Source organism: Numenius arquata, chromosome 6 (genome assembly GCF_964106895.1).
Source record: "Numenius arquata chromosome 6, bNumArq3.hap1.1, whole genome shotgun sequence".
NCBI lineage: Eukaryota > Metazoa > Chordata > Aves > Charadriiformes > Scolopacidae > Numenius > Numenius arquata.
This window is the reverse complement of record NC_133581.1, coordinates 40,866,892-40,888,823: the sequence shown is the minus strand read 5'-3', so window position 1 is coordinate 40,888,823 and position 21,932 is coordinate 40,866,892. Positions and strand designations below refer to the sequence as shown.

The 21,932-nt window shown below is 47.9% G+C and overlaps 1 protein-coding gene across 4 annotated transcripts; it reads right to left on the bottom strand.

The window, feature by feature from the left end:
- Nucleotides 1–747: 747 nt before the first annotated feature.
- Nucleotides 748–19,980, bottom strand: ARHGAP1 (Rho GTPase activating protein 1). 4 transcript variants are annotated; one of them, XM_074149045.1, is made up of 13 exons: nucleotides 19,789–19,931; nucleotide 19,520; nucleotides 18,890–18,980; nucleotides 8,288–8,375; nucleotides 7,913–8,044; nucleotides 7,710–7,796; nucleotides 6,984–7,082; nucleotides 6,164–6,271; nucleotides 5,086–5,162; nucleotides 4,619–4,696; nucleotides 3,943–4,071; nucleotides 3,657–3,760; nucleotides 748–2,957 (listed from the first exon to the last, which is right to left on the bottom strand). In XM_074149045.1, exons 1-13 carry the CDS (start codon nucleotides 19,929–19,931, stop codon nucleotides 2,778–2,780), a joined length of 1,317 nt encoding a protein of 438 aa, XP_074005146.1. In that variant the 3' UTR covers nucleotides 748–2,777. The 4 variants fall into 4 exon arrangements, with proteins under 4 accessions (XP_074005146.1, XP_074005145.1, XP_074005148.1 ...); XM_074149044.1 differs by lacking the exon at nucleotide 19,520 and adding an exon at nucleotides 13,603–13,632 and having other exon boundaries at nucleotides 18,890–18,982; nucleotides 19,793–19,931; XM_074149047.1 differs by lacking the exon at nucleotide 19,520 and having other exon boundaries at nucleotides 18,890–18,982; nucleotides 19,793–19,980.
- Nucleotides 19,981–21,932: the final 1,952 nt, after the last annotated feature.

The following is a 21,932-nucleotide window of genomic DNA, read 5'->3' as shown; positions in this document are numbered from 1 at the left end:
AGGGACTCTTGATCAGGGAAGGGAGCGATAGGATGAGGGGTAACAGTTTTAAACTGAAAGAGGGGAGATTTAGATGAGATATTAGAAAGAAATTATTTACTATGAGGATGGTGAGATGCTGGCCCAGGTTGCCCAGAGAAGCTGTGGCTGCCCCATCCCTGGAGGTGTTCAAGGCCAGGTTGGACAGGGCTTTGAGCAACCTGGTCTAGTGGGAGGTGTTCCTGGGGGTGTTGGAACTCAATCTTTAAGGTCCCTTCCAACCCAAACCATTCTATGATTCTAAGCTTCCCCCAGCCCTGCTCCCCCAGCTACTGAGCTGGTCCTTGCTGCTCCGCAGGGCTGGAACATGCCAGCCTTCCCAGGAAGCCAGGGCCAAGGCTTCATGCCCCGGCACACAGGCACTTCGCCTTCCAAGTTGCCGACCTTGGGCTTGTTTGTTTGGAGAAGTTACCTGGGTTTGCCTTTCCTCAAGGGGAATATTAGCATGGCCAACGTCAGCTGCAGATATAGTCAGAGCACCAGGTCTCCCCCCATACTGAAGCCTACACAGAACGGGGTGCCTGCAGGGAAAGAGGGGCTGCACTGGGCTCCCTCAGCCTCCATGCTCCTCCCAGGCTGCCCAGAAATAAACACTGGGGCAATTACACCTCGCTCCATGCTGTCCATCCTGGACTACTCCTCCACAGCACGTCAGCCCTGCTAACTTCCTCTAGCAGAGATCGCAGGTGAATTAGGAGCCAAGTATCTCCATCTCCAAAACATTTATTTGGTTACTCAATTCATATCCTGGCCAAACAGGAAGACTCCTCAGCCTTGTAGCCTCCAAAGAGCAAAGTCCCCCGGTATCTAGAAGGGATCAGGCCCAGCCCTCTCGTAGAACATCTCTTGCTCCAACCTCAGTAATGCTTGGTTTCTTCCTCACTAGTTCCCACCCACGTGTTGGTGTGCCTCCTCCGAGCCAGCTGGAGAGCTGGCTGGACCTGCGCTGCCCGGCAGAGCTGCCTACGTTCACATCCATCCCTGTTCCAAAGCTTAGCAAAAAGAGCAATTTCCATAATTCCTGCAGCAGATGTCACTTATTTCGATTACAACTGGAGCACCGACCTTTGGTCAGTGTTTAAAGGCAGGCTAAAATATTATGAAAAAGCAAGTTCTATTTAGAATCCAGTAGCTTTTTAAAAATGAGTTTTCTGCTTGGTCCAAAAGGTTTGTCCCTGTGGCCAGACGCAGCAGGAAGGACTGGCCCACGCACACAGGCACAAGATATAAAGATACAACACCCCAGGGAAGTAAGGCGAGAAGCTTCCTACTAACACCACGCTGGGCCCAGGCTAAGGAGAGGGATCTCTTGGAGCTCAGGTAACGGGAATGCTGCAACCCAAAACCAACAGTGATGCCCTAACGGTATTGCAGCTGCTTTGGGAAAGTGCCAGGCCCGTCAGGCTCTGTGCCTGCCCTGCGGACAACCCCATCTCTCCAGCCATGCCCAGGGCATACAGGATGCATCTGAGCAGGGCTTCCACGGTAGTATGGAAGGGAAGGTATGAACCAAGGAGGAGACAGGGTAAAGGCCCATGGCATGGAATTGCTGTTCCCTTACAGCTTTGGCACGTGAGTGCTCAGCACCTGGGCAGAAATTTGTAATCCAGGCCTGGTGCACTCCAGGGGGAGGGTTAGCCTCAGTTCCTAGACCTTCCCTCAAGGCCATGCTCTCTGTCACACTGCACTGGGGAAAGTTCTGCTCAAAAAGACAACTAGCGAAGGCGGTCTGTGCCGGTCAACAGATACACATGGCTGGCGGAGGAGAAAAGGCCTCATGCTGCTGCAACAGGGAAAGGCAGTGGTCCTCATAGTGTTCTGCAGTTCAGTGCCACCAGGGCACTTGCTCCCTGCCGTTCAGACTCACCAGCTGCCAAAAGGCCCCAGCCAGCCCCCTCTGCAAAGCCAGGTCTGGCATGAACCTTCCAGCCGGGCTGGAAATGCTGCTGGAAGGATAAACACACCTGAGCTGGGTAACTATGGGAGGCACCTCACCCACTACACCCCAGCAAACACTGAATAACATCTGGAATGGGTGAAGCCAGAGGGGTTTGGGCTAAATTCAGCTTCCTTGTATTGGAGCCTGGCAGGTAATACAGCCCGTGTGCCACGAGCCTGTCCTTCACTCGCCCTGTCAAAAGCAGGGGGCCTAGAGTGGTGTTTGCAAGTGCAGGACATGCACCAGCGCTGCCTGGCTCCCTTCCCTGCCGCAGGTGCCTCTGGGGAAAGGCAGGATGCACGTTCAGCGCTGAGAGACGGCACTCGCAGCAAGAACATCCCTGCCACAACACCCAGCAAGCCCAGCTGAGGCAAGGGGAGGGAACTGGGGCTGTCGGGAGCTTAAACAAAAGAAGATCTTTGCTGAGGAAGGGACCAGGAGGGCAGAAAAACTGCAGGTGAGGGAAGGAGGAAAGGAAGGCAGGTCATCTGATAGGGCAGCAGACTGGTGATGAGTCCTCCTGTGCAGCTCCTCCTCCCTGGAGGAGCTGCACAGACTGGCAGGTGGGTTAGGACTCCACTCTCAGCAGCTGGGAGACCAGCTCCCCTCTCCATGTGGAGCAGCAGGTCTCCTGCTCGCTTACTTACACACTTTCTCCACCATCTCCACAGCCCACAGCTCATCACCCAGAGGATCAATGGTCCCTTTGCACTGGAGGCAGCTTGTAAACAGCTCCAAGACAAGGTGGGAAAGAAGGTGGGAAGGTGGGCACAGTGTGCTGGTGTGGCCTGGCCTGGATTCAGGCCTCCACATCCTCAAAGAGCTCCTTCTGGTGGTCCAGCAGGAACTTGGTAAAGGTATTGATGGGGTTGATGGCTTTTAGGGTGATGGCTACATCTTTGGCCCACAGCAGATTTGGACCAAACACAACTGCCAGGTTGGTGTTTGTCATCTTGTTTCTGTCACTGTGAGCAGAGACCTATATGGGAAGGAAAGAGACCATTGTGAATCCTACAGAACACCACAGTAGCTGCCCTCTACCCTCCCCAAAGCCAGAGCTGACAGACTCCCAAGGGCAAACAGGAGGAGAAAAGCTGAAGGCCCCATGCCAGAAGGTATCTGGGGGAAATAGATGTGGAATCCAGCATTCAGGAGGTGTGGCTTAACCACCAGGCCATATCATAAAAATAGGACCAAGAGCACCGTCAGCCAGTATCTCTACAGACCAGATTACCACTCAAAACAAAATGATCTTCCCTCTTGCTAGACTGGCCTTGCAGTGGCTTCCCTGGCAGCAGAAAGTTCTGTAGGGTGGGTCTGAGACCCCTTTTCTAGTCTAATTTTCTACTCGGGTATTTTGCAGTTGTACCTCCACACTGAGGAGGTTTCAGCCTCCCTGATACCAACCTCATGGGCTTAATGCCCGCCTGCACCTCTCAGCGTTATGAGAAAGCAACTCGCTTAGGCTAGTTCATCATGATCATTCTGGATCTCTGTATAACAAGAACATAAGGTAAAGAAAGGCAATTTCCTAGCTGGAGACCCATTTCCTCTCAAAGGAAAAGAGGGAGCAGGCACTCAAAAACCTGATGCAAGGCACTGGCAACTGAACTGGAATATGACTGCCCACCTCTGGAGCAGCTCACTGTTAGGTCCTGTTCCAGTTTCTCACACTCACCTGCACCAGAAAGGCTGTCAGTAAATGGAGCACTTGGTAGTTTTCTTCTGGCAAAGTCTGGAGTGTTTTGCGAACAACATCCACACGATTTACCTCCTCCACATCTAAAAATCAAGAGAGACAGGACAAGGAGGTCCATGAGGAATCCTCAGCACCCACCCTGACGAAAGCCCTGTTTGCAGTCACAGGGTATCCCACACAGGACTGCCCCCCGCAAAGATATCTTTGCCCTTGGCCAGTGCAACATTCAGGGAGTAGCACACTCTTCTCCCTTGTTATGACTCACTCTGGAAGTTGACAACATGGCTGTAGAGGCCAAAAGTGAGGAGGGGCTCAGGTAGCTCCCTCAAGAAGGTCTTGAGAATCACAGCAGGAAGGTGGACGTCTTCATACTGCTGGAAATCTACAGGCACACCTGAGAAAGTAGAGCAGAGATTCAGTGCTCACTGGCCAAAGCAGGACCTCCTCCAGACAAAGAATGGGACGTAGTGGTCAGAGCCCAGAATTAGGGAGGCAACCTTTTAAAGAACACAGAGAGGGTACTGATGCACCACATCTTCTAGGAGAGCGGAAAAATGTGTCCCAAAACGCAAAGCACTGCTGAATCCAGCAATATATCTTTAGAAGTCATCAAATGAAACAGGTGACCAAGTTTCTTCCTGGTCATCTTCAGTACCTTCAGTATAACCAGTCTAAGATGGTATATCCCAACCCGAGAAACAGGGAAATTTTCAGGAAGAAAAAGGGCAGCAAGGGGAACACGAATGGGAAGGAACATGTTTTCCACAACAGCAGAAGTATCAGATGCTTCTCCCTTGCAACTCAGGTCATACCCTGATGGGGCCTCACCTAGAGGCCTATCAGAGAAGAAGAGGAGCCATGATGGGCTAGTTTCAACACAGTTCCAATTGGACAGGACTAGCTAGGGAATGAGAGGGGCTCTGATGAGTTTGGGCACTTACCCATGTTGTATTTTTGCTGGACCTCCCTGACAACCTGTGTATTTGCCGATCTCCGGAAAATCCCCTCGGTAGTAAGAGCTGTGAAGTGAGAGCAGATGGAGAAGAAAGATCAGTCACGTGAGAGTCTCTAAATGCTTGTCTTAACAATCATAAATCCATGCTGTGAGGCGTTCAGACAGATGTCCCTTTTTTTTTTTTTGAGTATGGGAATTCTTTCTGCTTCCACTACCAGGCAAAGGATACAAGGAGTATTTTGCTACTCTTATACAAGTGGGAGTATGGATTACTGGAAGAAAGAGGTCTCCTAAGCCCTTCGTAATCTCTCTTGAAGGCTAACTCACCCAGTTCAGGCCTTTACATTCTAGACTGCTGTTCTTTATCTTACCACACTCTGGATGGGAACTTGGTTGGAGGAAAGGCCACTGATATGGAATTAAGAGGGGCTGTAGCTTCCCCTGAACACTTACCGTGCTCCTGCAAATGAGCAATGGTGTCTCTGACCACCAGAGGAACAGGAGACTGATCAGCACTCTTCTCCCTGAGACTGCAGGAAGAGACAAAACATTACAAATCACTGGTCCTCCCTGCCCTGCACGCAACCCCCGAGTCTTGAAGTTGCCCACACAAGCTCTACCAGATAGGATCGAAAAGGATTAAGCTTCCTTTTTGCCTCCTCACAGGAGCAAGGGCAGAAAGAAGCTGACACGTGAGAGAGGTATATATGGGATAAGTTTACCCACCCCGCTGCTGTAATGGAAGAAATTTCAACCCGATGGCTGTCAGGGAAGAAAGTGTTCGCTGCCACCCTCCTATTCGATGGTCTGTGCTGATTGATAGCATGGAGCTGTTCACCCCTCTCAGGCTGCTGACAAGCTCTGGCACACAGCACTACAGGGGTTACATTTGGAAATGGTGTGTTGAAGCTGGGCAACGTGTTCCCAGATTGCTTCAGAACATCTGTCTGGCCACACAGTACCGGCTCCTCCTCATTCCCCAGGGAAGCAAAATCACACTCAAAGTTAAAAATACCTTCACCACTTAGCCAGTAGCACTAGCCCTTGCCAGTGTCTGTGTTTGGCTGTGTCACCGTGCAGGAATGAGGGATGGGAATCAGTACAAGGGTGAATAGAAGTGCTTTTAAAATAGAATTTGTGATATGGAAAAATCTAAAAAAAAAAATACCATAGCCCTAAAGGCACCTCCATCAGCCTCCTACGGACTTCCTTTGCATAAAGGAAGTTTCTAGTGGCATAAAGCTGTCCCCATGGCCCTTACTTTGCTCCTCCCTTAGTGACCCTTAGCAGCAGAAACAACCTCATCCTAATTTAGATACAATCTAGCTGGGGAATCAAGAGGGTGGAACTGAACTGAGTCAGCCAGGATCTGGACACAAGTGCAGAGCTCCTCAGAAGAATGATTAAAGCTTTGTAGGAAGTTTGAACTGCAAGAAATTTTACAGCCACTTTTGCCGCTCTTCAGTTATACGTACAGTGACCTCATATCAAGCAAGTCTGTGTAAAAGCAACACAAGCCAGAGATACTCACTGCTGGAGCGAGACTCCGAACTGCTGGTTTGGCAGCGGTGGGCGCGGGGGTGTTGGCTTCTGGGGCACCTGTGAGGGTTTCTGCAGGGATCTCAGATATTCATCGTATCTGTGGCAAAACACAAACTAGTAAAAAGCCACTCCGCCTCCCAGAAAAAGCATGAACCCAGCACTGCACACCCACTGGTAACAGCTCCAGCCTAGCATGGTAGATTCCATCTACGCAAAAACAGGACAGGCAGCTGTGGAGCACAGGGGAAACATAACAAACATCTGGTTGCCAGAAAAAAAAGCAAGGAGAAAGGAATATCTATCTGGAATCAGGAGCTGGAGTAGCTGAGGATGACAGACAGTGTGGTCAGGAGGCCAGACAGCACTGTTTGTGGTGAGACAGTTGCCCTTGTGTGTGAGGGATAAGGAATCAATCTGGTAGGACCAAGATTGTGGCAACTTTGGGAAGCCCCAAAGACAAGCTGAACTGTGCAGAGTGAGCAAAGCAGGTGCCCAGACACAGCAGATGCTCACCCCGAGCTCCAGGTCAGTGGTAAGGTCAGGAGCTTGCAGAAAGTCCCTGAGGGGTGAATAGGAGAGGCAGGACTGGTGCTCCTCCAGAGGAGGATTTTTAACTCAAGAACTGGGCACTGGGGCCAAGGACACACAGGAAGGAGCATGGAGAGCAACAATAGTCTTCAAGGCAATTTGTCACCACTCCCTCAAAACCACTGCCTGAGTGGAATAATCTCTCCCTCCTCTTGCCATTCCTCCAGAAAAGTCCCCTCTCACAGAGCCCTAAGCAAATGGGAGACAGGCAGCACTCTCACTTCAGCACTTGGCTTGGGATCCCCAACTGTTCCAGCTTCACGTACTCCTCCAGCTCACTAAGGAAGTTCACATAAAAAATCTTCCGTCCAAACTTAAAGCTGAAAAACAAGAGAAAAGTAGGTATGTGAGGAATCAGGAAATCCAGTATCAGAACAGACTTCTTGCAGGTAAGGAGAGCAGGGGTCTGCAAGAGACATCAATGGGGCAAGGGGGCAGGTACGGCTGAGCAGCACAGATGTGACCCACACAGCTCTCCAATTCCATATATTTTACCGGGAGATGACAAGACTTTCCAAGTCACATTAGAAACCCTAGGAGCAGCAGGCTCCCTAAAACACTGGATTTCTCCTTCCTAAGTAGGCTGGAGAAAGTTTTTTTCCAATTATTTTACAGAGTTAGGATTTCAGCATCAACACAATGAATTAAACGTAATTTGGACTGATGCTCTCACTTCCTTTTTCAGTATTAGCAGAGCCTGCAACACTTTACTTCTACTTGGCTGGATAGAAAGGGAGCAGCACCGAGCTGCAAACTCTGTAGGTTCCCAAAGTTCCCAAATACTTCCTATTGAGTATTTCTGAGCTCAGAAATAGGAGGAGATAGCACAGGGTGAGAGACTCCAGGGTAGGCTCAGCAGCCTTGGCTCATCTAGTGCCCCCCTGAGAATGCCCCATTATTCCCCTGCAGCGTGAGGATGTGGGTGAGCCTCCTACAGCGCTTCCTACCTGATCAGAGGCTTGAAGAGAATCAGCAGGGTCTTGATGAACATGGTTGGGTGCACAATATACAAGGCTTTGATGTTCTTCTTGTACCTGCCAAGAGAAGCTAAGTAAGGATGAGCTGCACTTTAAGCAGAGGAACCAAGCTTTCCACAAGATTAGGCTACAGAACAGGATGTCATATCCTTGCTTGCTGCAGCCTTACTCACTTGCGATCAAATTCCCTGTAGGCATCCCGTAGCCAGCTGAGGGATGGCTTGTTCTCACTGGTCAGGCCATGGTGAAGGTACACCAGTGTGTAATCACTCTCCACATACTGGTCCAGTGTGAATTTCAGGTACCTGAGAAGAGACAACTGCTGTACTCATTTCACGCTCTGCCACAGAGAGGCTCTTCCTCCCTTTGGGCCTCGTTTTTGTGTGCCATAACAAAGGACTTGCATCCCCAGCAAAGGAGGTAAGCACTTTGGGAAGACATGTCGAGCTAAAGAAGCTACTGCAGACAGTCCTGGCCCCAGGAATCCAGCACCTGGGAATTATGTCAGGCTTCAGAAGTTAGCAGCAGCCTCCTAAAACACTACTCACCCCAGCAGTTTCACGTGATCAAGTTGATGACTTGGGGGCATCCGGCAGGCACTGAACAAAATGACTTTCCTTCCATATTTGTCATCACCTGCAGATGAAATGCCAGAGATTACAGGGAATTTAAGGACTACATTATGGTCTTGACAGCAAGGGGTAAACAGAGAATGGGAAACCACCATAACAAGGCAGAAGTCTGGATTGCCACAGCTGCCAGCAAAGCTAAACCTAGTTTTCAGTAGAGTTCCACAGGCCTAGTATGGAAGAAGAAACCTGAACATCAAGGGCCGGGCAAGCCAACAATGCGAATGGAAAACGGGAGTCCGTGCTCCAGTCCTAAAAGAAGAGGGAGGACTGGAAGCCAGGGTGCCTCAAGGCATGTAGGGATGGAGGCCTCAAGTACAGAGCAGAGCGCTCAGAGCATTAATCCTGTTCCACCGCCCAGGGAGGCACCACGAAAACTGCCCCTCACAGGCACAACCACCACTCCTTCCATCCTGCACACAATCCCAGACTAACTGCTTGTGGTCTGGTGCATTTGTTTCTTGCTTCACCTGAAGCTTAGTCCTGCACACAGAACAAAGCCATTTCATACCCTGGAAACCAAGAAATTCCTAGAAACAGGGCAGTCCCAGTCACATCCCAGAGACAAGACGCAAGCATCATCATAAGCCTCTTCTAGAAATGGACCAAGTAGGGCTGCTGGATTCTCCAAGGAGATTGCCGAACAAGCTGTTCACTGCTTCCTATATTTTTCCATCCGCAGAGATAATTTTTCCAACCTGAGCTGGAAGGAGCTGCAAAGCACGGTACAACAAAGCATCCTGTGTAAAAACCCAGCAGAAAACAGTCCCCATCACACTGGAGCCACACAACCCATAACGCACCCTTATCTCGGGGAGGGCGCTCCCAGCCACCACTTGAGGCTTCAGAGACAACAAGCCAAGTTTTCCCCAAAGCAAGTCTTCATACATCAGTGGACCTCTGCGAGCAGAGATCTCAGCCCCATGACCAAAACCCGTGCAGATGGGCATGACCAAGCTCAGCAGACACATTAGGGGAACTGTGAGATTTAGAAAAGTAAGAACCAGGCCACAAATCTTTTGGACATAGGGAGTTTGAGGGAAAGTCTGGTTCTCTCCCAAACACCCAATCCATTTCCATAAGGATGATTTGCTTTTTAGCACCAGCGGAGATGAAATGGGTCCTTTAGTGCGAAGGGTTAGAGTCTTCCCAAATTTCTTGCTCCAAGAGCTATGTTTTCCTGTCGAGCAGAAAGAGCACGGAGGAGGGGAAGGGGCTACTGAGGTTATACACACCACCACCTTCCTTCCTCACCTACAGCACAACCATCCCATACAGACCACAGCACAGAAAAGCAGCAAGGATCACTGCTTATGCGGGACACCCCTGAAATACATCATTCCCCTTAAAAAAATATCCTTTTCGCTTACAATATTCAGAGCATGCACTCATTTTCTCACCTTTGCATGGGCTCTGGCCCTCAACTACTGCTTGGTTACACTTGCCATGCAACAACTGACATCTCAAACCTGTGGCTTCTGGGAACACTGCCTGTTAGTCACAGATGACCACCCGGTGCTGCAAATGGCAGCCAGAGAACTCACATACACCAGACGTGACGTTAAGATGCTACTAACTCTCCTTTACCCTCATCCTGGCCAGAAGAACAGATGCCCTTTCTACTTGGTTCCCTTACATTTTTCCCCTCTCAAGTCCCATTTTCAAGTCACTCACCAGACAACACGAGACAGAATTTACTGATGCACACAAGCCAGAACCTCTACAAAAGCTAGGGACACTGAGACAGCACTAGGTACAGGCTAGGAAAGGGGTGGCATCGGCCATTACATTGACATACACATGCGGAGGTAAGGGGCAATTAGGGAGGAAGCATGACCCAGAATGCAGGACTAGGAGAGAGTGATGCAAGGCTTATCTGGAACCACCAGATACAGTCACAGCCAGCCCACAAGACCAACATCACATTGCATATCCCACGGTAGCCCACTCTCTGCCTAGCCCAGAGTTTCTTGGTACCTCGCTATGTGCTTTAGGGTTGGGTCTAATGCAGATAAACTGTCTATAAAAAAAAGGTGCAGGCTACAAAGTCCTGGGCAGGGACTATGGCATATTGTGACTCTTCTTAGTGATCTTAAGCCACTCATATGTCTCCATCTGGAAAACAAAAGGTCCTGCCTGCAAAGAAGATGGCAGCATCTGAGAATCTGTTGAGTTTTGCAGTGATGAAAGAGAATGGTCAGAAAGACTACCGATCTTTGCTAAAGTCAGAATAGGTGCTATCTTCAGCTGCATTTCACACCAGAGTGGACGATCTGATGGCCAGAAGTAGATTGCAAGCTTGATCAAGGCAAGCTTTGGTAGTGAAGAACTGCAGTACAGCACCATGTTCAAGCGATATTACGCGTGGCCACATACGCAGTTCAGGCTCTTGGGCACTGATTTCCAGACCTGATAAGTCACAAGTCAGGAACCACATAGCTTAAACACCTTCCTCTGGAGTGACGTGAAAGCCTGTGGCAGGGTCTATGTGAAGTCTAGAATCTCGTTCCTTACATAGCCTTGGCAAAAAGGTCTGGGATCGCTGTAAAGAAAAAACAGACAATCCATGATTCTACCAACGGGGAGAGGGCATTTTTCCTCTGGATAATTCCCAGGGCCAAGTACACCAAGAGATAGTCTATAGTCCTTCGGATGAATGAAAAAGGAGTGGCCCATTTTGCCTTCCAAATCAGAATGAATTTATGCATGAGACCTACACAGGAGCCAGCATGCCCATTACCGAGTTCTGGGTTTCACTCCAGTTTCATCTGAGCTCAGCCTGTCAACAACACTTTCAAAACAACTAACCGCGATTCCTGTTTCCACCTGACATCTATCAGATCAGTCTGGTTCTTCCAGACATGACAAAATTCACCTCTTAAGCATCAAGGGTGAACAATCAGTTATTCCAACTTATAAACAAGAATGTAAAGCCCATTCCATGCATTCTTGACTGTCGGAGGAAACTGCCTCCAGGTGGCCCCTCCACCTCAGACCAAACAGATTCTTATCGCGTTTGATCTTTCCCAGATGCTTCATCCCTTGTGCTGTTTGCTCTTCTCTTTGCAATATTAATCATAGGTATCTAGGTTTTTACCCCTCGTTTGCAATTGCAAATTGCTAAAGTTTCCACTGAACACAACTATAGACCAAGAAGTAATCACTCAGCTTGTCAGGCTGTCTCCTACCTCTCCCCGATGAGGAATGCTCAATAGTTAACAGAAAACCAACAAAGCAGCAATTATACACTGTCAGTGTTCGCAGAGCACCCCAACAACGTGCATACCTTTGTAAGTTAATACATTAAAAATACTTTCAATCTACACTGGAATTAAACTACCTCCCTATAGGATATAATTCAGATACTGTTTTTTTTAACAACAAAGAGCAAGACAGCAGTTGATCTGCAAAGCCTATCCAGTCAAGACTGCTGCTCATCTAAAGATGTATTGACTTGTAGCACTAATGGACATGGTAATTCTCCTGAACGTTGTTACGGTGCTTTTCAGGCTCAGAAACAATTTCTCCTCTCATTTCCAGTGCACTTCTGAGACAAGGGGCAAGGAAGAACATCACTGCTGTGGTTCTGAGCCATCAGTGCAGGACCACACTTCTAAAAGGGCTGAAGTTTAAATACTGAGGCTAATGTTTCAGATTGCAACCTGCAGGAACGCAAACGTATAAAAGCAGGAATGCATATCAAGGGAACAATACCGTCCTGAGACAGAACTCTGCATTTAACGAATCTATAAAGCCAACAAGGAAAACACATGCTTGACTTGCAAATGCTGCTATGTATTTCTAGGTCTTTCTCCTGAAATATATCACTTAGCCTTTATGCCATGATTGGAGGCCATCATATTACTCAGCTGGCAGCAAAACTGCAGTCCAAGGGACCCTGCTCATTCCTACCTTCATGAGGTACCCTCAGCTGAGGGCCCACCTCGATGAAAGATTCAAATGGGAATATCCTGGTACTTTGATGCTAAGAGAACGCAGACAGATAAAACTTGCCACCGTAAGCTAGTGTTACTGGTGAAACAGCAAAGTTAACAGAGCTCAGGGACAAGGTGAGAACAATGCTACATAGTTCTGGAACGTTACTACACAAGTTTCACAAAGCTTAGCACGTTTATCAGAGACACCATCAGTAAAAAACTACTTCGATGTAATTTCAAGTTCCTGCCAATCTTATGACACAGCTGGGCAGTGTTTAAGTATAGTTGGTAGATTTCAGTTATCTGTTGAATTCCAAAGCGGATTTAGACCTTCGGGAAAAGGAAGTAAGAAGTTCAAAGCAGAAGTATTTTAATACATGACATCTTCCACTTAGATGTTCCCAATATCCAAACACTGCCAGAATCATACAGTCTTACCAAGTGACTACAGCCCTAACTGACACAAAAAAAGTACTAGAGGGTCAGATTAAAGAATGCAAAATGGGGGGATGCCTGAGAGCATGAAAAATGGGGCAGAAAAGCCCGCGCAGTGAGGCAGTGAGGATAAGCATTTCTACGGATTCTGAGAAGTTCTTGGACTGCTGTTCAGAAACAGCAGAAAGAATTTCACACCAAATGAGGGTTTCATCTACATCAAGAAGTGTGAAAGCACTGGCAGCCAAATTCTTAAGGCCTGGGACTGAAGTTCAAAGAGGATTAACAAACGCTCGGCGAGGGCAGAGCAATCTAGCACAGCCGCAGGCTAGAATGAGGAACAAGTTATCAAAACACAACATCTCTGCAGCCAAACGGAGAAGAAATAGGTAACAGTTGCTTTCAGCTGGAGAATCCAGTTTAAGCGCCAGCTGCTTAGCACATGAGCGCAGCAGCAGATCAGATGAAGGAATAGGAAGCAATCCTAGGATGAACTTCCAAAGCACACATGACAACAAGGTAAATCTCAGTTCAAACTGAACTGGTCCAAGCAGGCCACCACCACGGCAGAAGAGGAACAGGATTTATTTACACTGAGACCCAAGAGCCCCAAAGTGCCCCCAAGGTAAAGCCCACACGCCAAATTTGGCTCAGATGATTCGGCTGTGCCTGAGGCAGAGGTGCAGCCCTCGGATCACTGGTTTGTGCAGCCTTTGGACTCCTGAAAAGTTGCCAGTGCAGCCTGAAGGTTGAGCAAAGTTTGGGCTCCCCTGAGACAGTCCAGCTACAGGCCACAGTCATGCTAAAGGAATACCATGATCTGCAGTACCAAATGTTAGTGCCACAAAAAAATCTACCTACCTGGTTGGGCCCCATCAAGTGCACCCTGGTCTGGAGGAACAGAAACAAAGTTATAGCAAGCCAAGCTTTGCACCTCTTCCCAGAAAGTAATAGTGAGTATAAAGTCTCAGAGTCTCGCCGGATTGCTGCTGGGATGCATTTAGTTGCTTGCATTTAGTCTTGCAGCAGTCAAGCTCCTTCTATTCCATCTTTCCCCAATGCTCCTCTCCAAAACAACTTTATCTAACAATTAGAGGCAGTTACAGCGACCCATGATTCCCAAGTCTCTTTCTTGAGCCTGCAACAAAATCCATACAACCGCAGACAAATTTCTGGCTTACTGGTACGCTTCCCCTACCACCAAAATGGCAACTGCCGTACTGCCATTTGTAAAAGAGTTAAACGCAATTAATTCTGTACGTCGAGATCCTCTGAAGAACTTCAGATGTGTATCGAGAATGGCATCATACCGTATGAGTAACGCATCCAACAGACTGTTTTGCAAGAAGCTAAGTTTCACTAATAAGCTGAAGATGGGCACAATCTAGGCCATCAACACACCCATAGCTTTTTTTTTAAAAAAAAAAAAAAAAAAAAAAGTTTAGTAGATTCTGAATAAAAAAAAAAAAAAAGCTGTCAATGAGAAAAAAGGAAAAGGGTTTCTCTGGGCTGGGAGGAGTCTAAAAAGGTATTTACTGCCACAGTCATCCCTTTTCCATCTCTCCTCCAGCTACATACCCAACAGACCCACATGGGCCTATCAAGGCAGGAGGCCGAGCAGAGCTGAGCTCTAGAAAGAAACTCTCCATTCCCTTGGTCACCTGTAGAAATTTAGAATCCCTTAAAATCACATGTTAAAACGTGGTGCGCAAGCTGGGCTTGCTCTAGATGGGACCAATTCTAGAGAAGCAACTTTTCATTCCATATCATACAAACGCTCTTTAGAAAAAAAAAAAAAAAGGAAAAAAAAGGAAAAAGTCAGTCGGAAACTACATCCAAAAGTAGCAGAAATGCAGGCACCCAATATTAACAGAGCCAATAATAACGTACCATACTGAAGGGAAAAGGTCCCTTGCTATCAGAGGCTTTTGCTGAGCCCTAATGGGTGGCTAATGCCACAATTTGATTGACTGTGTCGATCACCGACAGCAACTGGAAATCATCAGCACTAGTCACAGCTTTGGCACCTGCAGCCAACAGCCAGCCACAACACTTTTCAGGTAGGTTTGGTGCCCGATTCACCATTGGAAAAAAAATTCACTGTTGAAACTGCAGCTTCAATCTAGGAACACGCGAGAAGGTAGACCCCCAGCTCTCCACCTCGCTTTGCCACTTCAATCGCAGGTCTTACACATGCTACCATCACACCTTCTCTGCGAGGGCAGCCCTGCAAACTGCCAATTAATGGTGAGAGGCAGCAGATTTCCCACAAAAACCAGCAGAAACATGCTCCAAGCTTCAGCAAAGCTTTGAAGTCTCTGGGCAGGGTCTACATAGCTGAAGTAAACAGTGATGGCCACTCTCCTCACAACCGCTACGCCAACTTCTAGCCTCCACAGCAGCACAAAATTCATACGCCAATCATAGGTTCAGCCCCAGTTTTCTTATCCCAAAAGGAAGAAAGCCAGTTTTTGTGTAAAATGGGAATGCCGATGCACCTCATAGCTACAGGTTTGCATATTGACCACAAAAGCAAGCCCAGTACTTCAGACTGGGCAGAAGAATGAGGAACACACTGCCAGAGAGCTGTCAAGAGCCTGCTCTTCCCACACAGCCCCAGGTTTCCAGTAGGAACCACCATCTCCAGAGACCTCCTTCAGACTGTTAACTATCTGCTGTATTCTTGCAATTCAGCCTCTGCTGAAATTCAAAGCCAAGGTTACATCACTCTAGTCTGCCTCAACCCCACAGGAGATGGAAACAGCACCTTTGCCATGTAAGAATTAGCAGGAGGATACAGAAACTCTTAAACATAACAGAAATTTGGGACAGTTCCTCAACAGCCTTCAACCAAACGTTTGCATTTCCTCCAAATGCTATGTGACGTGAGCAAGGAAAAAAACCCACACTTTGCAGAAGTGGTTTGGGCAGTGAAATCGAGCCGCCTCTGCTCCAGCTTCTAGCCACGTGTAAAGACGAATTTCTCTGCTATGATGCTCACAAAAAGAGGAACTCGGACTCAGCACAACCATGCAGAGACCTCTCCAGAGCCTGCATGAAACACACCCCCTAGGGTAGGGCTGAAAGGATAGGAAGAGTATCATCTCTTTACTTCAGAAAAGCATTGAATCCCAGAACCGAAAGAAGGTTTCCCAGAACTAAAATATTCTGGTTCATAACACTGCCATGGTAGTCCCTCAGAACTGCGGTCTGGCTGTCTTTTGCCCCCATCTTCCCACGGAGATGGGAAAGCAGTGCCCCATGGAGAGCCTTTTCCAGGAAGATTCCAGTCCACAGGAGCACAGGGCAAAAAGGACAGTCTCCATGAAACTGCTGCACTATTTTTAAGTGAAAAACAAAACCAAACCCGTTATTTTTGTAACAAATTCTGCAAAAGGTTTTTCAACATTTTTTCCCTCTTCAGGCCAGATAGCTAAATTCAAATCCAGCATGCCTTGATCTGAATCAGAAATCAAGGTCAGTTAGAAAACGAAGACACTAACTTTTTGTCATCAAAACTGGGCGTTTAATAAGTTATTAACACTGTGCACCCATCCTGCAAGAAGCAATTACTTTTCTGGCCACACAGCATAACCCTGGGATCACAAAGTTCAGCCCGAGGATGGGAACTAGCCTTCTGTTTTTGCCTCAAAATAGCATCATCATCCCAGAATATATTTCAGGGAAAGCGGAACAGAATTAGCCATATGCTTTCTGCTCTGAAGTGCAGAACAGGGAAGGACACGGAAGACAAAGCTCATAAATCAGCAGAATGGATAAAACTACCCTTGATCTGCTGCCACTTGCTAATATTTACAAGAGAAGCAGGGTGGAGCTATTTTGTTTCAGGCTCAGCGCAAGAGCATTCATTGCACCTGAAGGTGCTGAGAAGCACAATTTCTCAGTAGAGCCAGATCTGAACAGTTCCATTTTAATCCTCCAGTGAGATTTTGATTCTCCGGCCTACCTCTAATAGGATTTTCCCAGATTTTTCCAGATTGTTTGCCTCCAACGACAGCCTAGAGAACATTACCCTGTCTGATTCTTCAAACAGTTACTGTTATTAATTATTGACTGAGAAAACTGTACAAACAGCTTCACCCCAGAGCCCAGATTACAACTTAGACCCCTTTGATCACCTTCATACATCCTGCTTCTAGGAGATGAGACATCAGCAAGCCTCAAAACCATGTGGCAGCAAATCCACTGTCTTGAGCTCTGTTACTAGCTCTTCTGATGCCAAGAAAGGCATCGCACCGCGTTCTGTGTGGGGGACCATCACAGGCTTTCAGATAAACCAGCTATTGGTGAAAAGCGGCCAGAAGCAGCCAACAGAAGCTTCTCTGCGCTGCTTCTGCACTATGCAGAGATACGACAGGGGCAGAGAGTTCACTAGAAACACAGATTTAAATCACAACGGGGGAAGAGATCTCTTTTGGAATCCCGGAACACCTCCCAGTCAGCCATCATACCACACCAGAATCCTTTCAGGAAGTTAGCTGCTAACCTAGACAACGTGTGAAATGGCTGCTTTCCAACAGCCACTGAGACACACCTCCAGTGGAGTGATACTCCATCCAGAGAGCTTGTGGAAAAAAAAATATGTTGTTACCTCGGAACAGAAATGCCACTGAAAGCCTGGTGCTTAAGTCAGGAGGCAGCACACAAAGTATATCCTTGGTTCGGGCTGACATTCCAGTCTTATCAATGTCTCCGATCTAAGCCCTCTGCTAAGCACTTTGCCTGAAGTGAACAACAGTATCATTTAACCCACCAACTCCCAGAGTCCAGAAACACCAGTTACCTCTGCCATTCGCATGCCGAATATTCTAGGTATAATCACTGAAATGGTGGGAGTCCACACATCTGTCTCTTCCCAGTTTCAGCAACAGGGAGACCAGGGAGCACCCCTATCAACCTCACTCCTATCAACCTCACTCCTGAAACTCCAGCCCCAAGGAAAAGAAGATTATTAACACATTTGCAAATGAAAGCACTTGTGGCAAATCTACAAGACATAATGGCCCAAATGCTGAACAGCAGACCTGTCAACCTGAGCAGCCAGAGGAACAGAGGAGAAAAAGGACAACTAGTTTTGAGTTTGCCATTATCATCTTGTTCCCTAAAAGATACAATCTGAGAGATTATGAGAAAGAAAGCTCATTCTAGAAGACATCCCAGAAAAGAATGATGTCAGGACAACTCTTACCAAAGTAAGTGGCTGTGAATCTTCCCTCTGTGGTCAAACCCTGCTGCAGAACAACCCTGAAACAGGAGGACTCCACCTTGTGCCTCTGCTTCGCTGCAAATTCACATGTGGGGCAGGGACCAAGGTACACAGAAATGGCAATGGGAGGGGTAGGAGGTGGCTATAGACTGTCAAGGAGGAAGTGTGTGTCAAGTCACAACAGGTTGAAGAGGTGCTTTTTTTTTTTAAACCAGAAACGCAAGACAAACTGGGATTTGCCCTTCCCTCAAACTCACCACAGCAACCTAAAAACTACCCCCAAAACCTTTTCTTATGGAGGTCCCAGCAGTAAATTGCTATGGGTTAGTTATAGTTAAAATAATATGGATAAGACAACCACACAGAGAAAATCCGAATGCTTGTGACCCTGAATGATCAGGTCCTTCCTTGCAGTGGGACATTGGCCTATTCCCCCTATGTCAGATTTCTGTAAATGCTGTGTCTGGCCAGGATGGTGAGCTCTGGCCATTCAGATATAATAAATAGAGAGCTGCCAGACCTACTGTGGATTACTCAGGCAGCTGAAGACCTTGCAGCCCTACTGCAAGGTAACAAGTAACAAGTTAACTTCTGTAGCATTATCATGCAAAAAACCACAACTTGTGCTCAGGATATAGCCAAGGGCCACATCTAAAAAAAATTCAGCAAAAGCAACCAAGTCCCACTAATAACATAATCAAGACGGTGAGAGCCAAGAAGGAATGCAAGTTAAACTGAGGTAAATGGAATATTACACTTAGTGCAAACATTCAAGAAGTTTGGTGCTTCTTCTGTTTACGCTGCCAGCTGTCCTTGCCACTTGGGCCTGGCATACAGCAGATGCCCCCACAACCCCGTTAGAAAGACCCTTCCTCAGCCCAACTAAAGAAACATCAAAGGAGAAAACAGAAAGACCACTACCTGCTACTTCCACAATGTGGTGCCTGGCGATATCATAGTAGGGATCATCCCACTGCAGGTGAGTGATGGGCTCGGGGGAGCCTTTGGAGTCCTCTGCACAAAACACAAGGAACGGGCAATTAGAAGAAGGGATCTGAAGCACCTTGGCAAGCGGTACAATACAGGTAGAGGGATGAGAAAAAATGGTTCTTTAACATGGGAGGGACTAATGTATGTCCACCTTGGAAACCCACCTTTGACATTCTGAGTGGGCAAGAGCAGCAACAATTTCAGAAGAGACCTGCCAATCCTATGAGGTCCAAACATGTCCCTCAGACTGTACACCCTCTCAAAAACAACAGTTCAGATGTGTCATAAACAAGATGTGTCACAAACATTGACAAAGACCAAAACCAAGGGCCAACGGCACCATCATGGCTTTTTAGAGCGGGAGGATCTTAAAATCATGCCTTGATGGACGGCCATCCTATATGCCATGGAACTAATTTCCCTAACCTCTTTGGGCAGCAGTCCCATAGCACAGCATTTCAGAGCAACAACTCAGATCTCTACCCCACCTCCCACATGGAAGTTCAAGACCCTTCCACTCAGGAAGGTCAAACTATCCTTCAAGGGGCCATAATAGAGGACACTCAAGGACTTAGAGCATGTCTGTACTGTCAGCACCAAAGTGCAGCCAGCCGCAGGACTGAGAAGACTCTATTTCCATCAGCTGGCTCTGAGCTTTTTAGTGCTGTTCAATGGCTGGGCTAATTCACTTGGGTGTGGCGCAAGATTTAATGAGTCTATAGAGCTTTCAAATGGAGCCGGGGCTCTCTGTATATGTAGATATGACGACAATGCTGCAGGACAAACAATTTCTTTTTGGCCAAAACCCAGACCTCAAACAATCAGAATACTTACCTGTTTTGGGAAAAGCGGGGGCTTCGTCTGCTGGCCAACTCTTATCATCTATGGAGGCCAGTTTGAGCTGGCTGAGGGACTGGTTGGTATCATCCAAGTTCAGGTCATCCTGAAGCTCCGAGAGTGGGTCTGTAGCCATGGTCCCCAAACAGCGTAGTTTATTTTGCAGCGTCTGGAACGAGGACTGGAGACTGCTAGGTGAGACACAGAGATCACAAGTTTACCTCCCCATGGAGACTCTTCCTCTTCTCACTGATTTTCCCCAAATCCTCCCTTATCTTCACTTACGCAGAGATCACACTTTCCCTCCCCCTTAACACAGGCAGGAACTCCTCCTCCAAGCCAGGAGCACTGACATATGTCACATTCTTTCCTGCCAAATACTATCAAAAGGCCAGGAGGAGCCTGTACCAACTCTCTCAGTGAGTCACTGCTTGACCCCAGCTCTGTCCAGTTTCTCTCCTGAAACTGGAGGAGCAGCAGCAAGACGCTGAGGAAGGCGACAGGCTACACCAGCCCCTGCCTGATACACTCATGGTACCAGCTCTGAGCTCCCTCTCCCTCCCAAGGGCTGGCACTGAGCCCAGCTCTTTCCACAGTCGGCCCAGTGCTGGAAGCTTTCCCAGGCATCACCCCCCCTTCTCCCTGGAAGGGAGAGCCGGAGCTCTCAACAGCACTGAAGTGGGTGCTTCAGCGTGCTGGGATCTGAACGCAGAAGTGAACAAACAGCTTCTTGAAACAGGATTTGGTAGGCTGAGCTAGTAAAACAGGGAGAACAATACACATACAACCCTCATCTCTTCTCAGCATCACCCAGAAAATCCCTTCTCCTACATGACAGCAAGCAGCAAGGAATGGTATCTTTAATTTAAAGCCATACTGCCAGGATGAGTATTTTTCACCAAGCATGCCATAATACTAAGGAGACCAAGGAATTATGAGGGTCCAAGCAACAGACAGCTCAGCGTGTTTGATGTTGCTTGCAAATATTTCTCGCTCTCACCTGGAGCAGAAGATATGTCAAACCCAGGACTGAGCTAGCACAGGATGCAGCACATCCCAAGGGTACCAGTTCTTAGGGACAACCCCTAGGAAACAGCTGTTAGGCTCTAAAGTCAGCATCCGGGAAATAAACAAGGAAACACTAGAAAGGACAAGTACATAGATGTGGATTGCTCACACAGAGCACAGGGACGGTAATTCAGTGGCCAACAGGCAGGGAGCCAAGAGGAACTGTAGCAAAACACAATGACACCTTTCTCAGGCAGGCTTGTGCTTGTTTTGCATTAAGAGGAGAGCAAAGAGTTCAAAGATGATCTGAGGAGGCACAACGCCTTTGTGTGGAAAGATTATATTCACAGTAAAGCTATTTCCTTTAGCAGAATGGAGGAGGGCAATGATGTTTTCCATCTTCCATCCCCAGAGCTTGCACGTGTCTACTTATCCAGAGATGATGAAACAGTTACTGGGGTGTGAGCACAAAAAACAAAAACTGTGAGAGGCTGAGCATTGGAAGGCATCACGTCCATGCTCAGGGCAACACTCGTGACCAAACTCGGGGATGCATGTTGAGAGTACAGGAAATTAGATATTCAGTGTTTGTCCTCTCCCTCTGGATCACTCCATGCTTACTACTTCCTGTCCTCCCTTATCTGTTATCAGTTTACAACCAGTTTTCACCTCTCTGGAGCTAGCAAAGGGCTGGGAGCTGTTGCTAAGCAAATGAAATAAGATTCCTGAAATATGAAAGAGCAAGACAGTGGAGCAAACACAGGGTCTGACCACTGCGGCCAAGCACAGACCCAAGCAAAATTATTCCCTGCCCTCCAGCAAGAGCTGTCTGAGCTCCTCTGATATCAGAGGGACAAGGAGCAAGAAATCACGTTCCCTTGTACTGTGAGCTCATGGTGGAACCACGCAGCAATGGAGCCAAGGGACAGCCGAGGACTCCCCACCCCTAGCAGCTGATCCCATTTCTATGGTAACGCCAGGCACCAACTCCTATGACTCAGTGTGCTTAAAGCACTCCCTGCTGCAGCCCAGCAGCCCCACAACCCAGCGCCCCACGCTGAGGAAGCATCTGCGGCCCCCAAGGGCAGCCCCTCAGCATTCCCAGCTCCCAGGGACTTCCCTGCCCTGG

Coding starts and splice junctions, on each gene's coding strand:
- ARHGAP1 (XM_074149044.1), bottom strand. CDS start 19,931: ATGGCTACAGACCCACTCTCGGAGCTTCAGGATGACCTGAACTTGGAT. Junction 3,761..3,942: donor CCATGTTGTCAACTTCCAGA/GTGAGTCATAAC, acceptor CTTGATTTTTAG/ATGTGGAGGAGGTAAATCGT. Junction 2,958..3,656: donor TGACAGCCTTTCTGGTGCAG/GTGAGTGTGAGA, acceptor CTTCCCATATAG/GTCTCTGCTCACAGTGACAG.